At 43.4% G+C, this 18901-nt stretch overlaps 1 protein-coding gene across 1 annotated transcript in view; it reads right to left on the bottom strand.

Moving 5' to 3' along the window:
- Window positions 1-18901, bottom strand: part of tnrc18 (trinucleotide repeat containing 18) — a 45780-nt gene that overhangs the window by 8624 nt on the left and 18255 nt on the right. The window contains exons 6-25 of the mRNA XM_058050456.2: window positions 16683-16767; window positions 16392-16606; window positions 15533-15679; window positions 15239-15423; window positions 13868-14273; window positions 12887-13792; window positions 12670-12815; window positions 12460-12593; window positions 12288-12395; window positions 12028-12208; window positions 11638-11947; window positions 10313-10543; window positions 8321-8494; window positions 5964-6400; window positions 5697-5843; window positions 4062-4203; window positions 3848-3965; window positions 2431-2506; window positions 2020-2128; window positions 379-495 (exon numbers count right to left, since the gene is read on the bottom strand). Coding sequence (XP_057906439.2) covers window positions 379-495; window positions 2020-2128; window positions 2431-2506; window positions 3848-3965; window positions 4062-4203; window positions 5697-5843; window positions 5964-6400; window positions 8321-8494; window positions 10313-10543; window positions 11638-11947; window positions 12028-12208; window positions 12288-12395; window positions 12460-12593; window positions 12670-12815; window positions 12887-13792; window positions 13868-14273; window positions 15239-15423; window positions 15533-15679; window positions 16392-16606; window positions 16683-16767 — 4374 coding nt within the window. The remainder of the gene's footprint in view (window positions 1-378; window positions 496-2019; window positions 2129-2430; window positions 2507-3847; window positions 3966-4061; window positions 4204-5696; window positions 5844-5963; window positions 6401-8320; window positions 8495-10312; window positions 10544-11637; window positions 11948-12027; window positions 12209-12287; window positions 12396-12459; window positions 12594-12669; window positions 12816-12886; window positions 13793-13867; window positions 14274-15238; window positions 15424-15532; window positions 15680-16391; window positions 16607-16682; window positions 16768-18901) is intronic.

The following is an 18901-nucleotide window of genomic DNA, read 5'->3' on the forward strand; positions in this document are numbered from 1 at the left end:
GTTGTGTTTTGTGACATTCAGGATACAGAACATTCCAGATGATTTCATGTTTTTATTTAGGCCCTGACAACCAAAACATCTATTTAAGACTTTTGAAGGACCCGCATAGACCCTGTAATCCGCAGCCGGGAATTTCCAGTCAGTTATTTATGTTCCACACATATCAAATCCACTCCACAGACCCTTGAACAGTTTGCTCAAGAGCACGCCAACAATTCTCATCCAGCAGATTAGCATCCCTTAAATACAAAGTCCCAGTTTCCCTAAGTCTGCAAATATACACAAAAATCAAGCTTGGATCCTTGTTAGGTTAAGGCTTTGTCCACATTGTTTGTGTGTGTGTGTTTAGTGTGTGTGTGTGTGTGTATATGTACTCACAGTGGATCTTGTAATCCGGAGGCAGAAGTCGGATGTGCGAGAGCGGGATGCGGCCTGTGTCGCCATCGTCAAACTCCACCGTGATGAGATCGTCGTTCTCGTCCATGTCCGAACTTCCTGTTTGTGAAATTGCAAATATGTTGTTGACATCTGTTGAGACACTTTGATGTGGTTTGCTCAGAGGCACTCATACACTTGACCCAAGGCTGAATTCACAACCCTCTTTTCAAGCTTCTGCATTGCTACAGCTTAGAAGAACTCAATTCGAAACACATATATGCTAGGACAACGCCATAGCATTTCAGTATGTGGAATCAAACTGGTGGCCAGAAATATTTCAGTATTGAACAAAGCAAAATTTGTTTTCAATCAGAAATCATTCCACACTCTTTATTTATTTATTGCTCTCTGGTTCTACCATATCTTACTTATTGTGTGGAAATATGGGCTAATAACTATAAAAGCAATCTTCACTCGCTAAATGTACAGCAAAAAAAGGTCAGTAAGGATAATTCATAATGCCGCCTGCAGAGAACATACTAACTCCTTATGTCTAAAATCACAAGAGTCTTGAACCAGTCATGATGTGCTATATATATCACTATATTGACACTTACTATGGTACCCATTATGTCATTGTATGGTCATATCACCTCGTACTTCGGTACGTGACAAAAAACTAAAAATTTAAAAAATTTAAAAAAATAATAAAAAATTATAACATTAAATAAAAAATAAAATAAAATTCAATAAAATTCAATAAAATTCAATAAAATTCAATAAAATTCAATAAAATTAAAATAAATTAAAATTTCATTAGGAAAGCAGGAAGTGAACAAATGTAACAGTTACTGATTGTAAAAGTACCAGATGGAGGGGTAAGATTTAATAAGCTTTGCTTCTTCCTACTCCTTTTTGGACATGTGGTACTGTGAACTTATTATAGGATGCACTCAATTGTAATCTGATGCATGTTTAAATGAAATAAAACCATTACCATTAATTAAATTGAACCATTACCAAGTTATATCATTTCATATACACGCTATGGCCATATAGTAATAGGAAACATTCACGATAACATGTAATACTTCAAGTATTTAGCAGTAAAACTTTACTTTTACTCCCCTGAACCAGATGTTTTAGCATGTTAGCGCTAGTAGCATGTGGCACTAGTGCTACAATAAAAATGTCTCTGCAGCTTGGTTATGTAAATGGAACATTTGGAAGTTTTTTGAGAGGGCTTTATTGACAAAATTTCTTGTGCATTGTTAGCCGGTTCATGCTAACCGTTTTTTCCTCTTTTTAGAACAGACAAATGATGATGAGGATGATGAGCAAAATTTTTTTTTAAAAAGTGCAGGATTCCCTCGATGACTGGATTGGAGAATGGCCAGTTCTTATTAGATCCGTATGTATAATATTGTCAGTGTATATTATAGTACTAATACAATTATATTGACATTTCTAATAATATCAGGTATAGTTTTAAGCTTGTCTGAAAACCATACTGTGTTTGTGTGAAGAGGCAGGAGTGAGACGTTTTACGTTTGTTTGTGCTGCCAGCTACAATTAAAGTGTAAACTGATTATGACTCATGGCGTCTAAGCTCCGTGTGTGTGTGTGTGTGTGTTTTTGTACCGTTGACAACCGTGCCAGGATAAAGGCAGCGGTACTGCTGACTCCAGTAGGCAGCGATGCGGGTGCCCTCGGGGAGATAGCGCACCGACGGAGGCTTCACGTCGATGATCTGAATATACAGAAATAAAAATAAAAAAAAAGTACTTTTAACGTAAAGTCTTTTATAAAATGGGCGTGGTCAGATTATTAAAAATGATCTGTTTCTTCATCTCAAGACCGCAAAAGGGAGCCCAGGGAGGCTTTGTGCATGCGTCCGTCACATGATGTATGACCTACTTTGTTTCATGCATGTTTCATGTTTCACTTTCAGCTCCAAGCACCCCCCCCCCCCTCTCTCTAGTGTCCCCAGAAATAGGAGGGATCGACGTGGCACATTTAACCCAGTGGTGACAGGCAAGGCGTTGTACTCACAGCCTCCTGCAGCAGTTGTTCCAAGCAGTAGATGTGCGGCCTGTTCCCTCTCTCGCCCTCCACCACCACGCTGTATCTGCAGCAAGGAATCATGGGACGGTCAACACTTTTTTTTTTTTTTTTTTTCCCCCACTCCTGATTTCTTTCCCAGACGCAAACTTGCATCATTTTCTTTTTAACTGTAGCTCATCTTCAGCAAAGACCAACCCCCCCCTCTCCCCAACCCCAATTGAATTAAAAGAAAAAACACAATAACGACCAACTGACGCAAATTGTACCCCTCTCCCAACAATCACATGCATCGCTTATCACAAAAAGCTAGAATAAATATCTCATTTTAGATCTTTTTGCAAATGATTGCAAACAAGCGCTCACAAGAATATTAATCCAGCCTTAAAGGAGCTTAGATAGTTTCGAGTTTGCTTTGAATTCAGCCCCCAGTGGATGCGAGCAGCATCAACGTACGTACGTGATGTTTTCTCTCCCTTTCAGAGTTTGTCAAATATTCGCATTGACTTGCTTGCAGTTATTTAGACGTTTAATATGCATTACGCCCGCATCCTGAGGCACATTTTTGGCAGATGAAGACAAAGAGGAAACAACTATGGAGGCTTGTCCCCCCCCCCCCCCCCCCCCCCCCCCTCTCTTTAATACAGTGGGTATTTGAGTTAAAATTTCAAAAGTAATCTAATTATTGCAGTTTTCCAAAAATTTATCGCTGTTTCGTGGTTTAATATGGTCTATGGGTTTAAAATAATAATAATAATAATAATAATTTTTTTTAATTATCTAACAACCTGGAGAATAAAAAAACATAACACACTCCACTTAAATTATTGCAGTTTTCCAAAAAAATAATGAATAAATGATCGCTGTTTCATGGTTTAATATGGTCTATGGGTTTAAAAAAATAATATATTTTTTCATGGTTTAATATGGTCTACGGGTTTAAAAAAAAAAAATATATATATCTTTTTAAAATTATCTCACAACATGGAGAATAAAAAAAACATAACATACGCCACTTAAACTATTGCAGTTTTCCAAAAATTAATGAATAAATGATCGCTGTTTCGTGGTTTAATATGGTCTATGGGTTTAAAAAATAATCATAATATTTTTTTTTATTATCTCACAACATGAAGAATATAAAAACATAACACATGCCACTTAAATTATTGCAGTTTTCCAAAAAATAATGAATAAATGATCGCTGTTTCATGGTTTAATATGGTCTATGGGTTTAAAAAAAAATAATAATAATTTTTTAATGCAATTTTCTATGCGCTAACTATGCTAAAATATTCAATTTATTAATTACTTTCTCACTTATCGCAACCGGGTCTGGAACCAATTAACCGTGATAAGTGATGGACGAGTGTATAATAATAATAATAATATAATAATATATACTCACATATCAGGTGAGTGCACAGTGTTGACATGTCCTGCGTATAAAAGTTGGTCGTCCATCGGGATCAGAACCCTGAGTCCATCCACCAGTGAGTCCTTGTCCAACACACACTGCACTGGAGCTGGACATGTAAACCAACACACACAGTACATGAACACACACACGTGTGTGAAGGTTCTCGTGAAGCATGACGGGGCCCATATGTGTCAACACTGACCAGGCGTGGAGGACCTCTCTGACACGCCGTTAGCGCGCTGCGGGAGGAGCTCGTCTTCGCTGAAGCTGCTGTCTTGGTTGGGCTCAAAGTCTTCGTCTGCAGCCATGCTCTCCATCAGTCGGCTCACGGCGCCCCTGGATGGCTGCAAAAGACAGGAATGGGCGTTATGGTTTTATTTCATTTGAACATGCATCAGATTACAATTGAGTGCATCCCATAATCAGTTCCCAGTTCCACATGTCCAAAAGGAGTAGGAAGAAGCAAAGCTTATTAAATCCTACCCCTCCATCTGGTACTTTTACAATCAGTAACTGTTACATTTGTTCACTTCCTGCTTTCCTAATATAATTTTTATTTATTTTAATTTTATTTAATTTTTTTTTAACTTAATTTTATTAATGGGCGGCACGGCGGTCTAGTGGTTAGCGCGCAGACCTCACAGCTAGGAGACCAGGGTTCAATTCCACCCTTGGCCATCTCTGTGTGGAGTTTGCATGTTCTCCCCGTGCATGCATCTTCCCTGAGATCATATCAGTGGTGTCCAAAGCACACTCTGAGGGCCATTTACGGCCCAAAAATGTAGTTTAAAAAAAATGTAAAAGCCATTCCCACATCCTTAAGTTTAGACGCCGCTGCTTTAGAATAACATTTTGTCTTCCAAACAAGTCTCTGTCTTCCAAACAATTATCCATGCAAAGGCGGAATTTGCTATACAACTCAAGTACTGATGCTGTGGCTAGCGACATTAACTTTGCAGAAAATTCTTATGCTTTTCCTCCACACCATCCCACTAACACTTTGGAGGCCTTTAACATTTTACACAGTTCCACAGATGGACGAGACGACACAGCAAAAGCGAGCACTTGCTACACCGAGACTGTGCTGGTGAGTTTCAGTGGGCAGTGTGGACGATATGCTCGTATGCACGTATTTTACTGTACGGTATTGTACAACAGGGCGGCGTGGCGGACGAGTGGTTAGCGCGCAGACCTCACAGCTAGGAGGACCAGGGTTCAATTCCACCCTCTGCCATCTTTGTGTGGAGTTTGCATGTTTTCCCCGTGCATGCGTGGGTTTTCTCCGGGTACTCCGGTTTCCTCCCACATTCCAAAAACATGCTAGGTTAATTGGCGACTCCAAATTGTCCATAGGTATGAATGTGAGTGTGAATGGTTGTTTGTCTATATGTGCCCTGTGTGCCTGAAGACAGCTGGGATAGGCTCCAGCATACCCATGACCCTTGTGAGGATAAGTGGTAGAAAATGAATGAATGAATGTGCACTTGGGGGGGGGCGTACAACAATGAATCTCGCACACAATAAAACTAAAATAAAGTAAAATTATTCCAACAACATGCATGCTAGGTTAACTGGCGACTCCAAATTGTCCATAGGTATGAATGTGAGTGTGAATGGTTGTTTGTCTATATGTGCCCTGTGATTGGCTGGCCACCAGTCCAGGGTGTACCCCGCCTCTCGCCCCGAAGACAGCTGGGATAGGCTCCAGCACCCCCGCGATCCTCGTGAGGAAAAGCGGTAGAAAATGAATGAAATTGTACAACATAATGTCTGGGTTTGTTTTAGCAATTAGTTTACGCCGCTAATGCTAATCAGTCATGCTGACTGATCAACTGACCTCCCGGGCTTTGGTCTTGGCTTTTGGTTGGCTCTTCCGCGCCGGGCTGAGGCTCAGAGCCACGGTGCCGTCTCTCATTGGACTGCCCAAAGAGGCCGGGCTCACAGGCAGAGAGGAGGAGGAGGAAGACTCCTTGGGCTTCTTTTTCTGCTTGATACAAGTCAGAATAAACATGGTTACCGCGATGAAGACAACATGGACTTGAACACAGTGAAAGTGCAAAAAGGGCAACAAGTGCATGATGGAAGAGAAAGAGAGGATATTTACTTTCACTGCATCTTTCCCCTCTCTGCTGGGAAGAGACTGCTTAGGTCTGGAGGCGGGCTTGGAGGGGAGAGGCGGGGCTGAGTTCTGACTGGTGGAAGCCGAGTTCAACGAGGCGGTGGCGTCGTGGAGAAAGATCCTCTCGCTGCGTCTCCGGTTCCAGGCTTCGTCCTCGCTGAAGCCCCCGAAGCCGGAAGCCGTCGCCAAGTCGAAGCTGAAGCGCCGCGGCGACTGGGGCGTGGGACGCGGCTTGGCGGGAAGATGCTTGCGCTTGACAGGCAACGTGTCGTCACGCTTGGTCGGGCTGGTCTGGTCAATGCGGCGGGTTGCCGGGGGCAACAGGGGGAGTTCTGGTGCAGAGCGTTTGCCGTGAAGCAGGGAGGGGAACTTTCTTAGGCGCAAGTCGGAGCCGGAGTCGGACCACTCGCACTCGGACGAACCTGATGGAGGAAGACATTATTCAAAATACAGCCTGTGCACGCTTACAAATTACTACTTTTAATTATTACTATATATATATATATATATATATATATTATATTATTATATTATTATTATATTATAATATTATATTATATTATTACATTATTACTATATTTTTAATTTATATTATTACTATATTATTATAATTTATTATATTATTATTATTATATATTATATATATGTGTTTTTTTATATTATATATTATTATATATATATATAATTTATATTATTATATTACATTATTACTATATTTTTTATTTATATTATTACTATATTATTAAAATTTATTATATTATTATTATTATATATGATATTATATTATTATATATATTTTTATATTATATATATATTTTATATTATATTAATATATATTATATTATATATACATATCTATATATATATATATATATATATATATAATTGATATTAAATTATTACATCATTACTATATTTTTTATTTATATTATTACTATATTATTATAATTTATAATAGTATTATTATTATATATATTTTTATATTATTATATTATATAGTATATATAATTTTACATTATTATATTATTACATTATTACTATATTTTTTATTTATATTATTACTATATTATCATAATTTATTATATTACATATTATTTATTATTATAATATTATAAATTATTACTATAAATAATAAAATTATTACTATTAATTACTACTGTACACACCTCTACTTAAGATGCATTGTCTGAACATTATCGGCTCTCGTGATCAGTCACATATGTGCGTTGCAATAACTATGAATAGGATTATTGATTACATCTGTTCTATACATAATTCAAAAGCCAATAATTCCATTCACCACAATGTAACAATTAGAAATGAATGAATATTTAACAACACTTCCAAACCACAGTAATGAAAAAAAAAAACACACTCGGGCAGAAGAACCTGCTCAACCACAAAAGAGCACAATCAGAGGAACCATCAGGCAATTTGTTGACATAATAAGGAGTCCTTCTCGTTTTGGTTGGGTCATCAGAAAGATATAAAGTAATCCCTCACCACTCTCACTGTATTTTATGAATATATTCATTTATAAATCATGCAGTTTTGTGGCTGAACACAGCCGATTAGTCAAAAATATGCATGTAACATTTGTCTAAATTAAACATATTCAAGCAGAAAAAATGCTAAATGAACTAAAATGCAAATATAAGGCATTTGGAAGATGTATTCAAAGACCTTGTGATATATGTAATATCCTACACTGGTCACTAGGTGTCAGTAATGTTGCTGTCATGTTTGCAGAGACACAAAAGCTTGCAGCCAAGCTAAAACTCAACTCTGAACCCCCCGACATCACTTCCTGTCCACCCACATAGCACTGGTGCACATGTACAGCAACACACATGAATCTTACATGGCTTATTTTTTTCTTATGTGTACTATATTGGGTAATATGACAGTAAATGTGACCATAGGGGTGTTAGTTTCCGTCCAGAGGGCTCTAATAATATTCCAGAATGTATTTAGAAAGTAAATAAAATATCTCATTCATAAATAAGGAATTGGGGCGGCACGGTGGTCGAGTGGTTAGCGCGCAGACCTCACAGTTAGGAGACCAGGGTTCAATTCCACCCTCGGCCATCTCTGTGTGGAGTTTGCATGTTCTCCCCGTGCATGCGTGGGTTTTCTCCGGGTACTCCGGTTTCCTCCCACATTCCAAAAACATGCTAGCGACTCAAATTGTCCATAGGTATGAATGTGAGTGTGAATGGTTGTTTGTCTATATGTGCCCTGTGATTGGCTGGCGACTAGCCTCTCGCCCGAAGAGAGCTTGTTAAATAAATAAGGAATTAAATAAGGAATTCTACTTTGCCGATGTGCATGTTGTGTTTTACCCAGAGTGCTTTGCCGGCTGCGGTGTTTGCCATCAGGGAGAAGCGTCAAAGGGGCGGAGCTGACGGGGAGCGCGCTGGCCGCAAACCTGGCCAACAGACCCAGGCCGCTCTCCTCGCAGCCACCGTCTTCCGAATCGGAATCCTCGTTATCATCGTAGTCATCCTCTGATGTTTCTGTTGACAAAAAAAAAAGGTTAGCTAAGTTACATGATGTGACAAAAGGTCAAGTGACTTCTTATTGCTTAAACATAACACTGCTTGTACGAAAGCTGAGTTTGGAACCCTTGTGTGGAATGACACAGCAGCCTGGACTGAACACACACACACACACACACACAAACACACAAACTGGCTGACGGAACCCGTACTGCAAAGAGAGAAACACCATCCAAACGCCTCTCTTATGTCCTACAGCACACATGCATGCAGCACACTATACGGTTCCACTCACACAGCTGATAGACCATGTGACCTGACTTACTTAAAAAGCCTCATTACATCATTTAAATAAATAAATAAAATAAAAACCTGCAACCCACGTCTTTCCTTCAACAGCAGCAAACAACATGAAGCACACATACATATAAACATTGAAGCATACTGCTGGTTAGCGGTGTGGCGCTGTGCTGTTAGCAGTTAGGTTCAACAGATGAATAGGAGGAGGGTCTCCTCAGGGGGGGGGGGGTTAGCGTGTTAACATTGAGGGTGGAGGCACAGTACAAAGAGCACCAATTATAATAAAGTTGGCTGTAACAAGATGGAAAAAAAACATGGACAGGCTTTTGAATAGTTTCTGCATTAGTCATTTTAGGAGGTTAACGTGGTGCGTTCGCTGTACTGTGAGTCCACTGTGTGTGTTAACGACAGCAAGGCAAGAGAAGAGGACGAGGTAGGCATGAGAGGACAGCCCTGTGAGACCCCTTGCATTCATTTTCATAAGACGTTTGAGTAACCATGGCAACACCAAGTAAAAAAAAAAAAATTGGTATAAAAGGTGTAACTATGGCTCTCAAAGAAAAAAAAAAGTCAAAGTAAAAATAGAAATAAAATTAACTTGTGAATGGATTTCAATTTCAGCATAGTCCATAGTTAGCGGGAAAAAAATAGAGGGGCGCTTCCTACTTACAGAGAAGGTGACAGGGGTGTGGCCTCAGGCAGGGCGGGGCAGGGCAGGGCAGGGTGGCGGCGAGAGTGAAGCCTAGCCATAGCGCAGCCGGGCCTTAGAACAGTCTACCTTAAGCAACGCTTTAGACTAGCGTTACTGGCTTAAGGTTGAGCAAGTCCTTGGCCAAGCTTCTGTAATGTCGCAGCAGCAGCAGCAGCAGCACAAGCACATGAAACAGGCAAAGAGACACTCATGGGTAGGACAAGTTGGGCCAGGGGTGAAGGGTGTCGGGAAGGTCGCCCACAAAGCAAAGTCAACAGCAGAAAGTGTTATTGGAAGGTTTAGTAGACACAGAAGAGCTCTTTTTGTCCAAATATCCCCAAATCGGGAGTCTAATCGACATCAACCTTGAAGCGGAAACTGAGCAATATCTCCAAACGTTGCATGCAGAGGGATATCGGACAAAAGAGAAAGCTCTAAAAAAGGACATGAGGGTTGCAGCTGGACAAGAGACAGACAAGACAGATGAAGCTGACACAAGGACCACAGTTTTGCTTTCTGTACTAATCAATTCCAAACCTTTAATAAAGCTTTATAGGTACCAAACTGCAATACAACTTTATGGAAAAAAAGAAAAATCTCACAATTCACATTCAAATGTACAAACTCTACAAATCCAGGCAATTTAAAAAACTTTTTTTTTTAAAGAAAACAAAGCAAATGCAACTCTGCAGAGAAGCCAGCAGCAAGAGAGGAGAGGTAGAGATGGTCAAGGAAAAATGGCCGCCTTAGCAAAAAAGGCAAAGACACAAGCGTGTGACAAGGCTCAAAAGACGACTTATCGTGTGACACGACGGCGCGGTGTGTTCTAAGACAGGGTCAGTAACCTTGATCGAACGAGTCGTCCGACGAGCTGAGGCCCGCTTCTTCCAGCAGCAGGGATAAGTGCTTGTGTTTCTTTTGCTTCTTCTTCTTCTTCTTCTGGGTCTTGGCACTGGACAGCACGGAAGTCGGCGACAAGGCAGCGCGTCTTTTTCGGGTCAGGTTGCCGTGGGAACGCGGCCCTGACAGAGAGGGCCAGCCCCCTCTTGCGGAATTGTGACCCTCTGAGTCAGAGTCTGGTGTAAGGAAAGTAAAGTTAATGATTTTTCAAGAGGATTTACACTTAACAAGAGGACTTCACATTAAACAAAACCGGGAGGAAGAATCTCCAACGGTAGACCATAACCCAGGGTTCTCAAACTCAATTTACTTGGGGGGCCACTGGAGCTAGGGTCTGGGCGGGACTGGGCCGCATCAGGTTTTCCAACATTTATTAAAAACAGTAAAAATGAATAAACTTTGCTTTGGTTTCGATTTTCTACAAGAAAAGCTCTGATAAAACATTCTACTGTTCTCTACACAAAATAAGATGAAAAATAAATGAATAAATCAAGAATAAAGAAAAATCAATCAATCAGTAATAAATAAATAAATATAATAATAATAAAACGGCAAATAATAAAAACTTAAGAAACCACATATAGTTGGTGGGTAGACAAATTATTTGTTTTATTATTGTTTGTATTGTTTGTATAGTTTTATTATTAGAGCCCTGTAGACATGACAAAACACGACTATAGTCACATTTATACTCTTTTTATTTACAACATATTGCGCAACTGCGGGCTCTTGACACACGCTAACTCGCAAACTAGAGAGCTAGCGACCTAAACAGTAGCCTTCAAGTTATTTCCTTTAAACTTAAATAGCCAAAAACGTACCACTTCCACACGGATAGGGAGGATAACTATTAACAGTTATTTAACCTTTAACATGAACATTAATCAAACGTAATAATTTTTTTCTGGGTACATGATACCATACAGCATCCATATCAAACTTGCGCGGGCCGCACTAACATTAAACTTTCATATCAAGGCGGGGGTCTCAACATCGTTATTGTCAAGCCCTGAAATGTGTCTACTTTTTCGGGACTTCCTGGTTCACGGAGGTCGACTAGCAGGCACATAATGCCACTTTGATTGGGGCACTTTTGCTTTTGTTGCATAATCCTGCTATCTCCTCCGAGTTACTGTTTTACGATGAGTCGATGCTATAAAAAAGGATAATAAAATTAAGCTAGCTGTAGCCTGAGACACACTGTACTATATAAATATAATTCTTTCACCGTCTAAAAATAAATACAGCATATATAAAGTAGATTACTCACTGTTAGAGCAGCTGCTGATCTCTGATCTCACAGGGGAGAACAAAGCGCTCTTCTTGTGACCTTTCACCTTCCGTATGGCCTCCGAGGCCTTCATGGCCGCCTTGTGTTTGCCTTTGGACGACAATGAGTGGACTGGTCGCTCCTTGGCCTGACCGTCTGTGGACTTGCCCCTGGGTCGCTCCCCTTTGTAGCTGGACGGAAGTTTGCGGGACGTGGCGAGAGAGTCGAGCTGCGAGAGCGAGAGCGCTCTGTTGAGGTCCGAGGCCAGCTGCTCCTGCTCGCAGACACGGCCGCGTTTCAGCTTCAGACCCTAAGAACGGCACGACCGTGACGTATTAATAAAGAGCAAGGGAGCGAACGTAAACGGGACACTTCCAAAGTGGGTCTTACCTCCAGAGCGTGGACGCCGGATGGATCCTGGTCGCTCCAGCTCTTCTTCTTTTTCTTCTTTTTCACCTTCAAACCTGAACTTCCCGTCTCCGTTTCCTCGTCTTCTCTGGACACCCGAAACTTCTTTCTGTGTCCTTCGCCGGTTTCGGAGTCCTCCGAGTATTGCACTGTCCTACCCACCCTGCGACAAACGGAACACGGGTGCTGAAAACTGCAAAATTGGGATTTATAGATTGACGTCAAAAGTGGGACACACTTACTTTCCGGGTCTGGTGTCCAGTTTGGGGGGTGTGGCCAAGTGTTTTCTCTTCCTGGGTCGCCCTCTGCCTCGCCTGGTTAGACTCCGCCTCTCATCCTCCTGTCGCTCACTGACATAACAGGAGAGTGAAAAAGTCTGTGTGGAGATTGTGTGTGTGTGTAATGTGCACCCACTGCTTGTCTCTGCGTCTCTGCAGCTTGCTCATCTCTCGCTGCTTCTCCTTGTACGTTTTCTGCAACTCAGCCAAGCGGAAGCGGTATTCCACCTCCACGGCGTCCAACACGTCCAAAGACATTTTGCTGTAAAGCTGCATGGAAAGGAGACAAAGGCAAGTTGAGAACTTACTGTACGTCGTAAAACATGCTTTTTTCTCCTCCTCTCACCGGTTCCTCCTTCCTCTGCCTCCAGCTGTACTTCTTGTTGGGATCCAGAGTTCGGGGCAGATCAATGTGGGATTGTTTCTCTATGGCTTCCAGGAGAATTTGTCTGCTCGCCTCGAGAAGATAGTCCAGACCCTCGATTGCCGTATCTGAATGGGACAAAGCAAAAGATAAGTAAGGATCCGCAATGATCGCATCGGTTTTCTAACATTCTCCTCACCCTGCTCCTTGCTGATGTTCTCCATCTCCTTCTGAGCCATTTGGCTGAGCAATGCCATGCCCTCTAGCGCCACCATCTCCAGAGAAGCGGCAGCGCTACAGTCGGCAGAGATTTCCGTCCTCGGGATGAGGTTTTCCTGAGCCATCTCACTGGCCGTGAGCAGGGCAAGCATGCCTGCCATTGGATCTTCACAAGCAAGCACCAGTGGGAGTGAGGAACCGGACGTGTCAAGGGTTTCTGTGACATTCTCCTTTTGATTTGGAGGGCATTGCAAGATCTTTGGAGCGGCTGGTTGTTGGGATTCAAGCACGGCACTTGTGCTTGGCTTGGCGGGTTCTTGGCGGTCCAGATCGGCCGTGATGCATGATGGGTATGGTATTCCATCCAGATGCTTGTGCGCCACTGCTTCGGGCTCAGCTCCGATAAGTGGAGAAGAATACGCTTCCTGGCATAAATACGGCAGCGCTTCTGTTTTGATTTGTCCTTCTTTTTCTTCTGTCCTGACGTCATCCGAGCGTTTATTGTGTCGAAGCGGAGGACCGGGAACCTGATGAGGTATCAACTGAAGCTTCAACGAGTCCCCTTCGCAGCCTCGATCTTGCCGGGCTCCAACCGGGCTACACGTGCGCAGTCGAGGACGCAGCGGTTCCGTTAAGTCCAGTTGATGCTTTTCCACAACATGCTCCTGCTTCAGGAATGACTCGTTCTTGGTCGTCAGCTTTTGTGGTTTGATGTCTGCGTCTAACAGCCTTGAATGGAGGTGGCTCGACGGCAGGGAGGCGCTCAAATCCAGAGAATGAGCGTGGCGGTGGGGGAGCACTTCAGCGTTTGCTGTGGTGTGATATGCAGGGAACGGTGCGCCGAAGGGAGCAGTAATGGACTGGTAAGGGTAACCCGGTGGGAGGTCTGCAAGAGAGAAAAAAATGGGTAGATAAATATCCAGGAATGCTTTTCACCTTAGAACCTTAGAACCTGACTCACCTGAGTAGATGCCTTGAAAAGCCGGCTTATGTCCGTCTCTGCGCTCCCGCCTTTCCGCCTGTCCGTCCTCGGCAGACTCAGCATGTTTTGGCCGCCGCGGTGATGACGGATGCGGCGAGGCCGACCGCGGGGAGGGTGCGTGAGACACGGGTGCGGGCGGGTGAGACGATAATACTCTCTGCCTCCCTTCCTCTGACTTGAGGTTGGTCACGGGCGAGGGCAGCAGCGGTGTAACGGAGGACGTGGACGGCGTCGGCGAGCGAGATGGAGGGCGAGTTTTGCGAGGCTGCGGGACGGGTGAGCGAGACGGCGAGGACCTAGACGATGGGCGGTGTTTGGAGTCAGAGTTCCTCTTGTCTGGTTTGTCGTCCGTGTCTGGACGATGCTCACTGGCCTTTAAATGCTCCTGAAACGTGCATGGTACACAGAACTTCAATAACACACTTTGTGTTTGTAATACTACTTCAATACTGACATGGTGGGCGGACTTTGAAACCTTTAATGGCCCGTCAATTTCTTTGTTGTTTCGTCCACACCACAGTGTCTCCCTCTTGTCAACCATTGTGTGGAAATATGGGTAATAACTACAAAAGCAATCTTCACTCGCTAAATGTAATGCAAAAAAGGCCAGTAAGGATAATTCATAATGCCGCCTACAGAGAACATACCAACTCCTTATTTCTAAAATCACAAATACTTCAATTTGCTGATAATAGTTAATCTTCAAACAGCTAAAATAATGCATAAGGCTAAAAATAACCAATGACCTAAAAATGTCATCCAATACTTGAAATATGATCTCAGGGAAGAACTAAATTTGAAACGCATATGCAGGGACTACGTTAAGAAGCCATAGCATTTCAGTATGTGGAATCAAACTATGGAATGGATTGAGTAAGGAATTCAAACAATGCACAACGATAAGCCAATTCAAGAAACAATACAAGCAGTTGATGTTTGCTAAATACAAGGATGAAGAGTCTTGAACCAGTCATGATGTGTTATATATATCACTATATTGACACTTACTATGGTACACATTATGTCATTGTATGGTCATATCACCTTGTACTTCGGTACGAGGTACATTATTTAAAAAAAAAAAAAAAACCTTAAATTATATTATGAAAGCAGGAAGTGAACAAATGTAACAGTTACTGATTGTAAAAGTACCAGATGGAGGGGTAGGATTTAATAAGCTTTGCTTCTTCCTACTCCTTTTGGACATGTGGAACTGTGAACTGATTATGGGATGGCACTCAATTGTAATCTGATGCATGTTCAAATGAAATTAAACCATTACCATTACCATTACCATTACCATTAAGTCTTTCTCACATACAAAGGATTGATTATTTATCAAGCACTTACGACTAGCTGTGCATTCCTTTGCAGCTCCAGAACCTGCGCCGTGTGCTGCTGGATCATGAGCAGTTCCTGTTGCCGGAGCATCTGCTGCTGGGAGAGAAGCTGGAGCTGGGCTGCGTGCTGCAAGGAGGTACCTGCGCCGTACACCCCGGGCCACACAGGGGCCCCGCGCTCCAGCGCATCACCTCCTGCACACAATGAAAGGGCAGTTGAAAAGTGGTCTGTTTTACGTACAGAATTGTGTCTATTTGTCCTCATAAGGCTCAAACGCACACAGAAAAAGAGAGGCTTTAATACCATAGTGTGGCAGATGTTCTGTTGGGATGACTATAAGCTTTCCAGTTTGGGAGTCCCTGACAAACTGGTAGGGAGGAGGTATGGAGCCTCCCAGGGATGGTGGGTAGCCTGGGGGAAGCGTCTGGTGAAGGGAGGAAGAGCTCAAGCCTGAGAAGGAGAAGGAGGTATGGAGGTGGAAGAAGAAGGGCGGTAAAGGGAAAGCCAGTGAGAAACATTTCCTTTACAAAGCTCAAACATGTTGTTTCATCCAGTATTTATACCCTCTTTTGACGGTATAATGGCCGTTTTATCAGGGGGCTCACACTGAATTTAGCTGCTTTTTTTAGAGGATTTGGTTTTGTTTTCTTCCCCGAGTGTCTAGACGGGGGGAGCTGGCCCTCAGGGATCTGTTCATGTGTGTGTACAGTTAATGTGCAATCCCAGATTGCTGACACGGTTATTTTGAGACCAGGAATGAGGAGGCGTAGGTCTGGAACGGCCTGCAAAGTTCAGGAATGTCTGCGGCACTTGACCCTCTTGATGCTGCTGCTGCTGGCGCACCAATCACTTGAGGGAAAGCCAAAACCCACCCCCCCCCTCGCTTACTACACCAATCGAAGATGACTGAGCATACCGTACGTGTTAAAGCGACTTAGGCCGTCTTTAGCACCAAGTTGAATAACTCAGATGTCAAAGAGCGAGGCAAAGATGCCATCGGAAAAGGGCAGCGGCGCTCCATTTAACACACCGACTTGCACCTGTTCACATCTGGCCGTGTGGCCTTCGAGTGTAAATAAGGTAGAAGTGTATCCTAAAACTCCACACAACGATCACTGGTAATGTTTTTCAATGTCACGTGCGTCCGTTTTTTTCCACATACTGTATGGTGAGCTGGAGAGCCATACTGGAGGGGCTCCAGGGCGCGGCAGCCAGGGGTGAGAGGTCAGAGTCGAAGGGTCGGGATGCCATCGCCCTGTCCCGCCGGTCACCATAAGGTTGGGAGTCATGAGGCTGGTTGTCATCATACTGGGCGTCAAGCCGCTAGACAGCAGGGGAGGGTGCAACTGGGCGAAGTCTGGCAGATCTTTGGGGTCTCTGCAAGGACAGTCATTTTATGTGTTGGAGCTGAAAACGCCGGCGTAAACGTCTAGCGTCTGTATGTCTTCCATACCTGATCACTTTATCGTCGCGTTCCAATCTGCCTCCGAGAATCCTGTCCTCGTGATGACGAGCACGTTCTTCACTTCGTTCTTCATCTGTGTTGACGACAGAGAAAAGACAAATTAGTCATGGTAAAAAGATGACTGGACACAAAACATGGATTGCTAATGCATGACTTTGCAGTGTGCTTAATAATAGTACACCAAAACATGGCTCCCTGAGCGAACACAAGGTAATGTGCACAAGAGGCTCATCAAGCGCGGGTCAGTTTGCTGACCTGAATCTGACCGACCATTACAGACGTCACGTTGTTGACCTGACAGCCCGCACAGTGTTTGTCATCTTGTAGCTAGCTTCCTGCCGTCTCTGCTACAGCGCTCCATTTATCACACTGATCCTGCACAGCACTCAGGGCTCATTTCGTATTTGATGCAGTTTTGGGGTTCCAACTGTGGTATACTTATACAGTGCACAAACATCCTTGCTAACACATTCTTTTTTTGGCTAATTAGCGCAGTGTCATAGTAGACTGTTGGCTGCCTGTGTGCACACTGAACTTTAAACTCCAGCTGCTAAAGCTACAGTAATCCAACGGGCAATGCCCCTCACGCTGTTAAGCAAGCAAAGAATAAACATGAGGATCTCCTTGCACTCCCCCCCCCCCCCCCCCCCCCAAACCCACCACCCTTTCAACCAGGCTCCACCGACTGGCGGTCCCCGAAGCCCAAAGATGGAGAGAAAGGTTCTACACAACTGTACTGAACTCTTTAGTAGTGTGCAGTAGAAGAGTGTGTGTGTGTGTGTGTGTGTGTGTGTGGAGCCTGTCAAGGGACGAGGAACTTAAACCAACCCTGACATACTCCGCGGCAAAGATTTCAACTGTTACCAAGGTTACTAGGAGCCTGGCCCACACGTTATCCTCCTGTGTGCATCACAAAGCCAACGATTAGCCACCACCTTTCCTCTCCTATGCACCCCCCCACCCACCTCCCTAATGCTGTGCACTTCTTCACACACAACTCTCTCTTCCCATCTATCAACGTATTGATCCCTGTTCATGTGCCCACCTCTCCGATAGCTCTCCCTCTTAACCCTCCTTCTCTCTTCATCCCTGCATGCACGCCTCCTTCTGTTTGTATTTTCAGAGTAAATCCTCAGCTGTTTGTTAAGAGCTTCTTTTAGACTGGCTGTTCCAGCACAGCAATCAGTCCGACCCGGTAAGGAGTAGAATAAAGCTCCCTTCCAAGGGATGGACGTGCATGCACAATTAAATGCTAATAAAACACTCAATGAGTCATCTATGGTACCTCACAAAAAAAAAAAAACTCAGTCTTTCACATACACATTAACAAAGTCCGTCACTCTCTCGGCTCGTCATTGCTTAGCAACAAACCAATGGTCTTATTGTCATTCAAGGATTATTTGTAGCTTTTAGCCGCGCTCTGTAATGCCATGTTTAATGCAGAGTGGGTGGAGGTGAAGTTGGGAACTGGAGAGAGAGCCTACGAGCTGCAGAAAAGAGCGAAAAAAAGGGGGCCCCCGAGGTGGGACGAGGAGGGAGCGCTTTGCCAAAACACCCCTCAGAAGGAGAGACATTGAAGGAAATGAAAAGAGAGAGAGCAGAGGACAAAAACAACTTGGACCTGTGACAGAGACAAAAAAAAAAGAGACAAGTTGGATGGAAGCAGAAGAAGATAAAAAGATGGGAGAAGAAGGAGCTGCGGCGAAAAAGAGACCAACAAGAAACACACATCACATGACAAAATTTGTAATCTGGGCGAAAACCATTCCAATCACGTTATATGCATGAATGCCTTCAAGTCAAACAGAGCTGACTTGGAGCCAAAGTAAAATGAATCATTCATAATTCATAGAAATCAAACTGAGGCGTGATTTGTTCTTGGTTCGTTTAACGGAGCAGATCTGAGTCCCCTGAAGTATCACCGGGAGGAGGGGGGAGGGGGGGGTTGCGGTCAAGCATGTGATTTGAAAGCTAAAAAGGTGAAAGGAAGTTTATTCGGGAATATTGGTAAGATACATACTTTATCCCTGCCGGACACTTTCATATATAAATCAACTTGGGATGTTCTGAAGTGGGGGCGGCATGGCGGTCAAGTGGTTAGCGCGCAGACCAGGGTTCAATTCCACCCTCGGCCATCTCTGTGTGGAGTTTGCATGTTCTCCCCGTGCATGCGTGGGTTTTCTCCGGGTACTCCGGTTTCCTCCCAC

Source organism: Doryrhamphus excisus, linkage group LG16 (assembly GCF_037039965.1).
Source record: "Doryrhamphus excisus strain RoL-2023G ecotype Guam linkage group LG16, RoL_Dexc_Guam_v1.1, whole genome shotgun sequence".
In the NCBI taxonomy this organism is placed as follows: domain Eukaryota; kingdom Metazoa; phylum Chordata; class Actinopteri; order Syngnathiformes; family Syngnathidae; genus Doryrhamphus; species Doryrhamphus excisus.